Genomic DNA, 13,908 nt, shown 5'->3' with positions numbered 1-13,908 from the left:
AATCAGCTCTTTCTGGGTCGGATTCCCAGCAGTACTGCCCTAACGGCGCTCCCCAACCAACTCCCCACCTATAACTGTACTGTATGTCCAAGCATGCAGAATGTCTAGTCTGGATACTTTTCCTGGCCAACTCAGAAGATCAAAGGAGGTTGCATGAGGTCAGTTTAAAAAGTAATCTTATAAGAAAATGAAGTAATAATACAGAGTGAAAGAGGTTGATGTTATTTTGGCAAGATATATTAAATGGTGCTTTACCAAAAGCCTTATGATACATGGTTTACTTACTGAGATCATCTACTTACTGAAATTTAAGATCTCAGGCTCCCCCAAAACACAAATGCGCACACACACACACACACACACACACAGAGAGGGAGAGGGAACACTCAGATGATATTACTGGAGCTAAAAATAAAATGGTATCTCCCTCAGCAAGGCAAATAAAATGGGTTGTTGATCACAGGGGAAGTGATCCTCTGCTAAGCATCGGTCATTTCCCCACTCCCAGTCCAGCTCATGACCCCAAAACCACTCCTTCATGCTGTAATTCGGTTTCCTCACTATCTCTATCCTTTCATCCTCAGGAAATCATTATTGTCTTCTCCATTAATTGAATGCCCTTGTAAAATGATGGGTCTCATTAGAAAAGGACAGCCATCAATAAACCTCGACAGAGCAATGATGGCTAGACACCGCCGACCGGCTTCCGCCGGTGCAAATAGAGATGAAGCGGTGAAAGGATGACAGGCACCACAGAGGGATTCGGATTGCCTGAGCTCAGACACGGTTCACTGACAAGCACGCATGAAAACCGCACAAGCCTTGTTAGTAAGCGGGACTGACTTCATCGGTTAAGGTCATTTTCGGTTATAACTAAGCTCACGATTCTCAAATGAATAGGTTACAGCTGGAAAATCAGCCGGAAATCAAAACTGACACTTTCTGCTCTGTTATTCGTGTGTGTGGTCATATCATATCACAGTTCAGCAAAACGTTTAAAATACCAAATCCTCATTTGCTCATAATCTGCTACCAAATTATAGTGATTTCTGAGTTTTGATTACATCACCATGCACCCGCAGGCTGACCTAACATAATACTGACCTAACAATAATATCGCGTTTCATCTCCCACGCCACTTATCATCAAAGTACACGATCAGCCAGCACTTTAATAGGACTAAGCCGTTTTTTGTCTAAGCAATAAAGTGAAATGCAGTGTCAAAAATGGCCTGTAACGCACCTTATAGCACACAAACATGAATCAGATGAACTTTCTACCTCTAGTTCATTTCCCACCTGCTCAGGAGGAGCTGGAACCATTCAGAATAACCACGATTCATTTAGCTGTCTTGTTGGTTTTATGTCACTCTAAAATGTCTAATTAGTCCAGCTTGATTATCAGTTAACTTACCTCCTTGGCTTATTGGTGATGGTGTAATGGTGCTTGGCAATTCCACCTTCGTTTGAAAGGGTTGTGAAATTGTCGTTGGCTTCAGCTGCAGCTTTTCCCAAAGATACAGAATCTCTTAGTAGGATTAACACTGCTTAAAACAGCTCTGCCTGCTTTTGAAAGCTTAAAATCTTGACGTCGTGATGGACGCTGATCTGTCCTTCGACGCACATATAACTAATATCACTAGAACAGCCGTCCTGCATCTCCACAATATCACTAAATTAAGAAATCCATGATCTCTACAGGACGCAGAAAAACTAGTTCATGCTTTTATTACTTCAAGGCTGGACACTGTAATGTCCTGCTGTCTGGACGTCCCAGCAAAAGCCTCAACAAGCTTCAGCTGGTCCAGAACGCTGCAGCCAGAGTCTCACAAGAACCAGAAAGTTTGACCACATCAGCCCAGTTTTATCAGCCCTGCACTGGTTACCAGTTAAATTTCACATTGATTATAAAATCCTATTACTGACCTATAAAGCTCTAAACGGACTCGCCCCTCAGTACCTGAGTGACCTTCTCTCCCACTATGAACCATCACGCCTACTTAGATCACAAGGTGCTGCTCACTACTGGTACCTAGAACTAATAAAGCTCCATCAGGGGGGAGAGCGTTCTCATACAGAGCCCCCCAGCTCTGGAATAATCTTCCTGTTAATGTTCGGGACTCAGACTCAGCCTCAGTCTTTAAGTCTAGGCTAAAAACTTATTTGTACAGTGGAGCATTTGGTGATTAGTCTCCCTGTCAGGTCTGGACCTGCTGGAGTCTCTGCTGCTCTGTTATACTGTAATCTGTGGTCAGCCACTCTTTACAGAACTGACTCTGTGTTCTTCTTTCCTTTCTCTGCCGAGTTGATCAGCTGCCCATCCTGTGCGTCTGATGCTGTTGGCCCTTCTGCCCTGATCGGGTGCTGCTGCTCTCCAGCCATCGCCTTGACCACCACCGCTGCTGCTGCTGCTGCATCATCATAAACTAATCTAATCAGCCGCTGCTTTCTTTCTTCCCCACTTTGTTCTATAGAACTTCATACTAATAATGTTTGCTGTCCGGTGTCGACCAGAGGAGGACGGGTTCCCCTTCTAAGTCTTGGTTCCTCTCAAGGTTTCTTCCTCTTTAGGGAGTTTTTCCTCACCACCGTCGCCGCTCATGGGGGCTCGGACCCTGATTTCTCTTTTTCTTTTCTTTCTGTAATACTGATTGTTCTGTAAAGCTGCTTTGTGACAGCAGCTGCTGTATAAATAAACTTTGCTTGCTTGCTGTTCATATTACAGCATCCCAAACGACAGAACCTCAACATTTCATTCCAGATCTTTGACGATGAGACCATCACATGAAATGCTTCAAGTATTAAGCAGATCCACGCCAAAGCATATTTTATGGCTCACAGCCAAACAAAACAAGAACACTAAGACCCTATAAGGTGATTAAAACTAGTTTTTCAGCTCACTTGAATATGGTGTGTTTTGTAGCTCCTAGGTTTCCTCACTGCTCTGACTGCACAGACTCTGCTCTCCAGTTTGGTTATAAGTGTCATTTTTTAATCAAATACTTATAATAAATAAAAATGCTGTGTAATTTAGACCACCTCATCTCTGTCACTGCATTCGCACGTTGCTTTGTCTGTCCATACGGGACTTTTTCGTGCAGTCACCTCTCATCTATATCTATATCTTATCCTACCTCTAATTAATGTGCAGCATCTGCTGCTGATGGATGGTACAAGTGCAATACATAAACACGTTCTGTGCAATATCTACAGTTTCTGTGTGATATCCAGTCATTACCTGCTCAGAAATGTGCGATATCCACACAGCTGCATGTGTAAACTGTACATTTGTATAGTTTCTTAATTCTATTTTTATTTTTTATATTATTTTAATATTGTTCTATTAACAGATGCCTTGTTTATTTATTTATTTCTATAGTATATCTGATATTTTGTATTTTGTATGATGCACATATTTGTCTACTTACTGCTCTTTATCTACTGTAACAATGCAGATTTCCCCCAGTGGGATAATAAAAGTCTCTCTTATCTTATCTTATCTTATCTGGCAGAGCAGGCTCGGGGTGCTGGACAGAGAGCTGTCCATCAAGCCGCTCATCAGCTGCGCCCACGCAGTTCCCAGATGGGTGACCAGCGTTCCTTTATCTGTGCTTTATAATATTCATACCTTATATTTTTCATTATAGCTTTGCTGGATGTTTAATGTAACACACGGGTTTAATGTCACACAGACAAAAACATCCCATTATCCAGTTCTGCACTAGATCTTACGGAGAGCCCAAACAGTCGATGACATCGTGTTCCCTCGCAAATGTTTTACGTTCCCCTGGGTCTGCAAGCGCGGCCTGTTCTGTACGAGGACCCTCGGTCTCGGTTTGTCTGCGCCGATGACGTCAGAATCACGTTTGATTATGGAAGCTTATGGAAGTGAGTGCAAACCGGAGTGCAGAGCATTTGCGAGGGAACGCGATGTTATTAACTGTGTTTTTAAAATAGGGTCTCTTAGGGGCTCGGACATCTGTTCATGAGTTCAGGTCAAATTTTCTGACCAGTGTTGCCAACTTTGCGCCTTTTCAGAGCCTCTAGCGCCTCTTTCTGGTGTTATCTGAGGCTTTTGGAGACTCTGAGGTGAACACTCACGCTCTTCAGGTGGGGGTCCCACAGCCGAGGGTCCCACAGCGGGGGTCCCACAGTCAGAGGACACCCACGCCGCTCCACGGCCACGCATGCAGTGTTGCCAACTCTTCAGTAAGGAAAGTCGCTATTGGCTGTCCGAAAAGTCGCTAAATGACGCCATCGCCTAATTTGCATAATATATGTTTTTGAAGCTGTAAAGGAAAAAAACGATGTGGGAGAGAAAAAAACACCCGAGATATGTTAGAACTACAAATGAACTCGGAACAAACGAACAACTTCTGCTGCCTTTGAGAGCAGTCACTTCTCAAAACACGCTCATGGCTTTAATGCTGTGTATAAATCATTTTTATGTAAATTACATGAATCAGTTTTTTGCTGTGTTGTTAAATGTTAGTTTAACTGCTGTTCTACGTTCAACCCTCCTCCTTTATCCGGGCTTGGGACGGCAAAGTGACCTTAAAAGAGACACTTTTGCAGATTTACTTAGTTTTTTTTTTTCTTTTTTTTTAGTTTATTTATTTTTAGGTTTTTTTTTTTTTTTTTTTTTTTTATTATTATTATTATTTTTTTTTTAAGTTTTCTTTAGTTTCAAACCTGTTATTCACAAACTGTTCTGGCTCACTGAAAGAGTAGGTCATCTTCATTTTGGTCTTCAGCGGAGGGAGCCGACTGATATGAATAAGCAGCTGATGTGCCAAAAAGCTGCAAAACATCATCAGGCAGCTTGAGCTCATAGCGAGCCTCACCAGCCAGCCTGAGAGCGTATCGGACATACAGGACTGAGTTAAGGGTCTCAAAGGACATCCCGCTCTGTAAATACGGGGCAGGGTCAGTCAGCGGCGGCGCATGCGCAGTGTGGACGTGGAGCGGCGTGGGTCTGCTCTGACTGTGGGACTGCACTGTGAGCGCTGTGGGACGGGGACAGTCACTGAAGAGCATGAGGGTTCATCTCAGAGTCTCCAAAAGTCTCCAGTAACACCACGAAAAGTCGCTAAAAGAGCGTCTCTATAAGGCCGCTGCGCCGCCCCGAGCCCGGAGAAAGGAGGAGGGCGGAGCGTGGAGCCGCAGCTCCGCCCCTCATAGCGTTTAACACCGCAGGACCACATGATTTATGAAATTTAGGTAGAAATGATTTATGAAATTTAGGTAGAACTGATTTTTGTCATGTGGGTCCAGACGAAGCGTTAAAGCCACGAGGTCATTTTGAGGAGCGGCTGTTTCAAAGGCGAAGGAAGAAAAGAATCAGCAGGAGAAGAAGTTCATTTATTCCGAGTTCATTTGTAGTTTCTGACACATTCAGGCCGGATTTGACTCTTTTATTCTCTCCCACAGCGCCGCGCCTTTATTCCACAGCTTCACACACACGCAGGCGGACCCTTATGCAAATCGGGCGATGACGTCATCCATATGACTTTTAGGACCAGCCAATAGCCGCTTTCCAGACTGAGGAGTTTTTTTTTAATTTATTTATTTTTTTGTTTGTTGTCTACTCAACAGTTCAACAAACGTAAACAAAAACAGCAATAGGGCAATTTCACGATTCATATATCCAAGAAAATGGTACAAAACAAAAAGCAAACAACAACAACAAAAGGAAAAGAAAGAAAAAAAATTATATATATATATATATTTTTTTTTTTTTTTGGGGGGGGGGGGGGGGGGGGGGGGTCAAATAAAATTGAAAAGCTTCAAAGTGTCAGTGGATTAATGACATTTCTTATTCTCCATGTGTTGAAAATCGACCAAGGTGTGTGTATAAGTGTACAGAACTGAGCAAATGTCATTTTGTGTACATAATATTGACCTAAAATTATAATCAAATCCATTATAAGTGTTTCTTTAGGGGTAAATAAAGGGTCACACCTCGCGGAGGCGCTGGCGACGCTGCCCGTGAAGATGCCGCTTGTCCTCCGCTCCTGAAGCGGCGCTCGGCTCTGCTGAACGGACCGAGCCGCAGATCCGGGCCGTTTTCCGCTCCTGTGGTTGTCCGCTGCTTCGTTCAGCTTCACGGCAGAGACGCACTAACGGCCGTTCCGCTGCTTAGCTCGTGGCCTGGGCCTGGCGGCGCTCGCCCCACTGGATCAAAGACGTGCTTCTGGGTTTGCCGGTCGAGGCGTGATGGAGCCGGGCGGGTCGGAGGGCCGCCAGAGAGGTGAGGAGAGTGTGGAGGCGCTGGGGAGCTCTAAAGTGGCGCCGTTTGGGGAGAGAGTGAAGCTAGTGGCAAAAACACCAGAGTAGCTGCCAGAGGCCTGTCACAATATTCACAGAGGTCCAGTTCAGCCGGACCTCTCGGCTGGGGCGGGTCGCGCCGGCCGCGCCGCGATAGACGCTGCGCTGACGCCTCACCGTTTTACCTGGCTGGAATGATTTACCACGAAGTCTGGTCAGCGCTCACACTGTACTATAAATAAAGTTTAAAATGCATACATGTAGGTAGCCCTTGTTCTGTCTCAACTCAAAACCATAATAACATGATCAGCATAATACTGTAACATTTAAGTTTTCTTTATAAATGTGTGTGAAGTATGTAGTAAAAATACAAGATACACTCACCGGCCACTTTATTAGGTACCTGTTCAATTGCTTGTCAACACAAATACCTAATCAGCCAATCACACGGCCGCAGCTCACTGCATTGAGGCATGTAGAGGTGGTCAAGACGACTTGCTGAAGTGCAGACCGAGCATCAGAACGGGGAAGAAAGGGGATTTAAGGGTCTTTGAACGTGGCGTGGTTGTTGGTGCCAGACGGGCTGGTCTGAGTATTTCAGAAACTGCTGATCTGCTGGGATTTTCACGCTCAACCATCTCTAGGGTTTACAGAGAACGGTCCGAAAAAGAGGAAATATCCAGTGAGCGGTCAGTTGTGTGGACGAAAATGCCTTGTTGATGTGAGAGGTCAGAGGAGAATGGGCAGACTGGTTCCAGATGATAGAAAGGCAACAGAAACTCAAATAACCAACCAGAATCTCTGAGGAACGTTTCCAACACCTTGTTGAAAGTCTGTCATGAAGAATTAAAGCAGTTCTGAAGGAAAAAGGGGGTCCAGTCTTTTACTAGCAAGGTGTACCTAATAAAGTGGCCGGTGAGTGTAAGGCTTCTTGTATCGACAGAGGTGGAAGGACGACTGACTGTTGAGCCCTCCTGCTGCCCACACCCCAGCTACCTCCACCTACCTTGGACTAGCTGCCCACCCTACACTGATGTTCTCATAGACTCCCAGCTATTCCTACCACTAATACTACTGCTATTAATATTAGTAGTATAATAACTCTGTAGGTAGTCTGACCAGAGGAGGACGGGTCCCCCCTGGTGACCCTTGGTTCCTCCCAAGGTTTCTTCCTCAGCTCTGAGGGAGGTTCTCCTTGCCACTGTTGCCCCTGGCTTACTCACCTGGGGGTTTTACATTCATGTTAAAACTCTGTCTTTACTGGAATTCTGTGAAGCTGCTTTGTGACCTTAATTTCAGGAGCTAAAAGGAGCCTGACCTGCTCAAAGAGTAATGTCCTAATAAAGAGGCTGCCTGGGCTGAAAGTTCCGTGTAGAATAACTCCACTATCCTTCTGCATTTCAGCCGCTGCTCTCCCTCTTTCTGCCCTGCGCCTGGTGGTGCCGCCCCTGCGACTGATGTCAGCGTTCTTGTGGCAAGTGGTTCAGCGTCGCAACATAATCCATTATGGGAAGTTTGAGCAGTTTGTTACGCTGGTTTCAGAAACAGTGCCAAACATCATGAGCCAAAGCCTGGTTCATAAGCTGATCTTTCACCTGCGGAAAAAGGTAAACAGATCAGATCAGCTGTTTGTGTTAAATACGCAGGTTTTTATTATCTGGTGGAAACATTTTCTTCATGCATGTTATAAAATGTCCCAGACGCAGAAATGACGTTAGTGCGATGTCTCTCTGTCATGTCGGGATCACGGCTACATCCCAAAATGTTTATGATTCCGATCTACTTTGTGACTGAATTCTGTCCTGTAGGTGATTTTAGAGCTTTGTCTTAAGGACAGCACGCCTGATATCTGGATAATTCAAGCACATTTGGATACACTTCGCAGTCTCACCCAGAAAGTAGGTGGAATTTTGTTTCTCTCTCCGCATTTTACAGCGAAATGTCCGAAACGTGATTTCAGGCCTGTCATAATGATGAATATTTAAATTAGATCAATTAACATATGCATAGTTTTAATTGGAAGAATTCCTTGCGAGTTATTTGGGGCAGTCGTGGGCTGGAGGTTAGGGAACTGGCCCTGTGACCCGGAAGGTCGCCGGTTCGATCCCCAGGACCGACAGTCCATGACTGAGGTGTCCTTGAGCAAGACACCTAACCCCCAACTGCTCCCCGGGCGCCCTGGATAGGGCTGCCCACCGCTCCGGGCAAGTGTGCTCACTGCCCCCTAGTGTGTGTGTGCTCACTAGTGTGTATGTGGTGTTTCACTTCACGAATGGGTTAAATGTGGAGGTGGAATTTTCCCCTTATAAAGGTTTTTGTATTTTCTCCTTTGTTTTATTTGTGTACATTTGATGTGAATTTTCCACATCACACTGTAATCTTCTGAAATTCTCACAGTGCAGAGACATGGAAAGTGAAATCATGAACACCAAATTCATAAAGATGATCCATGGCATTTTGGAAGACACAGCGAAGAGAGAGAGCTTTCTTCAGGTTAGACGTGGATCCTTCTCTCTCATCCGTCCATTCAGCCCTTCTTTGCTTTGCTTTTGGTGTTTTTCTTATTGACCTGTACTTCACTCATTCTCTGAAGCCCATATGTTGTCTTTTCAGAATGTGTTTCCTGTGGAGTTTGGCTCTGGATATGATGCAGTACTGCAGAGCTTAGCGTGGGAGTTCCTGAAACGAGTGGACGAACTGCTGCCGGTGCCGAACCTCAAAGAGGTGAGCCATCAAATTCTCCTGCACAGCGACATCTTTATTTAGCATATCGTTGCTGTCGGAAGAAAACCTTATATCTCCATTTTTGGCATTTTTCAGTTTTTGACATAGTTTGAAAGTGTCTGTTACTCTTTACATTGTTCGTAAATTTTATGATGGATGGCCTAAAAGAAATGACCCAAAATGACATGGGAAAAATTCTGGTTCCATAGACTTGCATTGAAAGTGAAGTATGTTTTTCCCTCTCCTGTAAAGTTACTGTTTTGGAGATACGAGGTTTTCTTCCGACAGCAGCGATATGTTGTTTACTAGCTCCTGTCGATTTTACGTCCCTTAACAATAAATGGAACCACTAACTAGTCTAGATCTTAGAAACTTCTATAAAAGAATTGGCATTAATGAACCTCAGTGAATTAAATGAAATTTGGTTTTGAATAAAGGAATTAAAAATTAAATGAAAGATTTAACTATACGTTGCTTTAGAAAAGGTTTTGTGGCATTTTTCCTTATACTAATTTAGCTGTGGAACACAAGCTCTTCAGCTGTGGATTCCTATGTATTAAGAAAGTGCTGACAACAGCAGGCAAGTGTCCACTTTCACACGGATCCCACGCTATGGTGAAAATTGTCACTGAAGTTGGGAATGTAAAGGTGGCGAAATCTGTAATTCGGGTCATTCTCTGTAATTCTTTTAACGTGAGTATTCGGCATTTCTTCAGACAGCTACATGGCTATGTGGTGGCATGTCTGCCATGGAGGATATTGTGCAGCCACTCTCTGACCCAGCAGAAATAAGGGATGTGCTACAACACTTCAAAACCAAGAGGCACAGCAACGTGAACGGTAAGCGTCCGAAGTACATTAGTTACATTTCTGAAGCATGGAAAATTTTGGAATTTTGAATCCGAGACCCCTTCATTAGCCCTCGTCAAACTTGCTTAACTTTCATACTTATTGTCTACACACACGTGATTGTGGTGGTGTTTTGAAACTATTAACATTAGTATGATATTATGATATTATGTGTGGCCATATTTCTTACTTAAGATTTCTTTGCTGACAGCATCCATCCACTCAACAAATGAAGTTGTTTGTATGCCGCTCTCGGCTGACGGAGGGCAAATCTTCTCTTCAGCGTCTGTTGAGCAAGAAACGGTTGCACCTGCCAGTTCCATTACACAAGAGAAAATCCCACGTCCCCCATCCATTGCACAAGAGGCAATCATCATTGCACAGGCCGTGACTGAAAACCAATCAGAGTGCGACAGTGCTGCTGCCACTATAATGAGCCCCACCCCTAGTGACACTGAGGAGGCAGAACCTTTGGTGGACAACCTTGCTGTGGCCACCACAGTTGGGGTCGAGGATGATCTACAAGAGGACACGGTTTACCAAGAGAACAGTACAGGGATCTGTGAAGTCCAGCAAATCTACCTCACCGCAGATGGGTCTACTGTCATTGTTTCAGAGCTGGACAATGGTGAAGAGGAAGCAACTCAGCTGCAGTATCTGGAACAACCAGAAGTCATGGAGTCTCCTGAGGTAAGGGAAATAAGCATTGAAGAGTGGATCTCCGAGATGGCTGGAAAGGTGATTTCTCTTCCAACCTTGTCCTCTCCTCCTTCCGTAGAGGTTGTTTCAGAGGAGAAGACATACGTTCCTATCATTGAAAGACCGCCGTCTATAAAGACCATTATTAACAGAAAAAGTGTGCCCTTTCAGGCAGCACCGGGTCGAAAGGTTATGGCAGTGCCTGTTGAGTCTCGGTTGACGCAAGAGGCGGGCGAGAAGAAGCACACGTGTCGTGTGTGTAAGAAAGAGTTCCGGTACGATTGCCAGCTGAAGAACCACATGCGCACGCACACGGGCGAAAGGCCTTTCCAGTGTTCGGACTGCGGCAAAAGCTTCAGATGTCTCAGTTTCCTCTCCAATCACATTAAAACACACTCGCTCGCCAGGCCCTTCAAATGCGTGCTGTGCAGTAAGACTTTCCGCAAAAAAGCAGACCTCATCAAGCATGTCCGCGTGCACACGGGTGAGAAACCGTACAAGTGCAACATCTGCGGAAAACGCTTTTCTCAGGGCTCGTACCTGAAGATCCATCGCGAATGCCACACCTCGGAAAACCTCCATCAGTGCCCTCATTGCGAAAAATGCTTCCCGACAGCATTCAAACTGTCCATCCACGTCCGTTATCACTCCATGGCGCGCGCATACCAGTGCAATGTGTGTGGCAAAAGCTTCATCTATGCCAGTCTGCTGAAGAGGCACAAGGGGTATCATGCAGGGGAGCGCAAGTACTTGTGCTCTATATGCGGCAAGTCCTTTGTATACATGTTTGACTTAAACAAGCATGTGCGCAACCACGAGAAACCTCGCATGCAGATCCCATGCACCCTTTGCCACAAGACGTTAGCCGGGCCAGAGATGCTGCGATGCCACATGCGCATCCACACAGGGGAGCGGCCCTTCAGCTGCAAGGTGTGCGGCAAGGCCTTCTCCCAGATCGGCAACATGAAGAGGCACGAGCGCGTGCACACGGGCGAGCGCCCGTTCACCTGCAAAGAATGCGGCAAGACCTACAAGCACTCGTCCCACCTGAAGACGCACATGCTGAACCACACGGGCGAGCGGCCCTGGCAGTGCTCCCACTGCGGCAAGAGCTTCAAGTTCTCAGCACCCCTGAAGAAGCACGAGCGCACTCACCTGGCTGAGCAAGGGGATCACAGGGGTTGCGACCAAACCCGTGGCCGCAAAAAGACCGAAACCAAAAACCCCTGAAGGACAAAGAGCTTGAGCGCTTTCTTGCCTGTTTAAGGGATGCTGTGATCTTTGTCTGATCTGGCTGAGCTAGAACTTCAGTTCTGAGCTCTGTATCTTTACAGGTTTCCATGCCAATAAAAGCAAGGTCTTCTAGGGAAGATCACAGATGAGTTTAATATAAAGCTCCTCTGGGAAAGGAGGTAATGGAGAAAATGTGAATGTATATCAAGTACACAGATGAGGTTGTCTTGCCCTGCAATCCTGCTCAGTTACAAGGACCATTTAATATCTTTGGGACATGGAGGAGATCTGGAGGAAATGTCTATTGCTTTTGAGGTATGCAGAAGGTAGACACAGTCAGAAGAAGCTGTTCCAGGTACTGATCAACTATAAGCATAAATGATGCACAACAGAGATATAAATTTGTTGAAATGTTCAGATTTTGAGATACTTTATAAGCGAGTGCTTTCATACACAGATGACATATTTTCATACTTTGTTTTGTTTAATCAGAACCATTTTCTAAGAGGTTTGGGGAGCACGTGAAGTAGTTCCGTTCTTGGAATGGTCCAACAGAATCTGTTGGTGCTTATATAGATGAAGTGATTCTGTACCAGGAACAGTGATTAAGAGAAGTAAATATTCCTAAAAGCTGTGCTATTCACATTGCGGTAGCATAATGGCAAAATTAAATAAAATGTTATGTTTGGGCAAAATGAAACTTTGGGCTGGTCATTTTTCGTTGAGACACACCATATAGAAACCATATAGAGTCCTGTTTTGAGTTGGAAGTTTACAGTAAGAAAAGAGAAATTTTACATTTAACTTACTAATAATGAGGTCTAAAGTATTTTGGATTTTTGGACTCAATAAATAGTTGCACCACACTGAGTTGCTGTTTTTCTGATGCGTTACACTGAAAAGGGAAAGATTATAACACAAAGGTTTGTATGCAAACTATATACTGTAGCATGAGGGAAAAGTATAAGCAGTATTGTAGTTTCCTTCATCAGATGTTATTTACAGTTGTGGTTATGCACTTTTATAGTTATATACACCCACCGGCCACTTTATTAGGAAGAAAGGGGATTTAAGGGGCTTTGAACGTGGCGTGGTTGTTGGTGCCAGACGGGCTGGTCTGAGTATTTCAGAAACTGCTGATCTGCTGGGATTTTCACACACAACCATCTCTAGGGTTTACAGAGAACGGTCCAAAAAAGAGGAAACATCCAGTGAGCGGTCAGTTGTGTGGACGAAAATGCCTTGTTGATGTGAGAGGTCAGAGGAGAATGGGCAGACTGGTTCCAGATGATAGAAAGGCAACAGGAACTCAAATAACCAACCAGAATCTCTGAGGAACGTTTCCAACACCTTGTTGAAAGTCTGACACGAAGAATTAAGACAGTTCTGACGGCAAAAGGGGGTCCAAACTTTTACCAGCAATAAAGGTACCTAATAAAGTGGCCAGTGAGTGTAAGCCCAGGTGATAATTTGTCTTTTCATGCTGATGGGCTTCCTCGTCTTACTTCCATTGAACTACTGACTAAAATAAGCTTCTATTGTCTACCAGTGGACTTAAACAATAGATCAGGGAAGTGAACTCTGCCCATTTCATAGATACTCCTGGTTAGATTCAGGTCATGGGCTGGAGGTTAAGGAACCAGCCTTGTGACAGGAAGGTTACTGGTTCGATCCCCTCAGCTGACGGCCCATGACTGAAGTGTCCTTGTGCCAGGCACCTAACCCCCAATTGCTCCCCAGACACCGTGGATAGGGCTGCCCACCGCTCAGCGCCTATGTTGCAGTTTGGGCATATTTTGAATAAACAAGAGCCCGTTCAAAATGCTGAGTAAAAAGGAAATAATCCGGCTGACCCACAGATTTATGGAGATTTTTATAATCCGGCTCTTTTAGCGGTTGAATTTGACACCTCTGGGCTATAGGATAGTTTCAGGACGGACTAATCTGAAGCCTCACTACGCTAGAAAATTCAGAAGTAGTGCGATGGCTACAGAAAAGGCTTGAAAGACTGCAGTGACATCACTGGATTAAAAGGTGGGTGTCATTACTCAGCAAAGAAGCACATAGTAAGTACTACTTGCCTTCAGACTACTACAGTCAGTTAAACTACATAAAAGGCGTAGAAATGACAAATACC

At 44.8% G+C, this 13,908-nt stretch overlaps 1 protein-coding gene across 1 annotated transcript; it reads left to right on the top strand.

Moving 5' to 3' along the window:
• The first annotated feature begins 6,023 nt into the window (after positions 1-6,023).
• si:dkey-14d8.1 (zinc finger protein 394) lies at positions 6,024-12,471 on the top strand. The gene is made up of 7 exons (XM_017722295.2): positions 6,024-6,249; positions 7,671-7,873; positions 8,075-8,164; positions 8,664-8,759; positions 8,880-8,990; positions 9,707-9,830; positions 10,051-12,471. The coding sequence occupies exons 1-7, from the start codon at positions 6,216-6,218 to the stop codon at positions 11,766-11,768; spliced, it is 2,376 nt and encodes a 791-aa protein (XP_017577784.1). The 5' UTR covers positions 6,024-6,215; the 3' UTR covers positions 11,769-12,471.
• The last annotated feature ends 1,437 nt before the right edge of the window (positions 12,472-13,908 follow it).

Source organism: Pygocentrus nattereri, chromosome 11, assembly GCF_015220715.1.
Source record: "Pygocentrus nattereri isolate fPygNat1 chromosome 11, fPygNat1.pri, whole genome shotgun sequence".
Taxonomy (NCBI): Eukaryota; Metazoa; Chordata; class Actinopteri; order Characiformes; family Serrasalmidae; genus Pygocentrus; species Pygocentrus nattereri.
The sequence above is the reverse complement of the archived record's forward strand: the minus strand, read 5'-3'. Positions and strand labels throughout refer to the sequence as shown.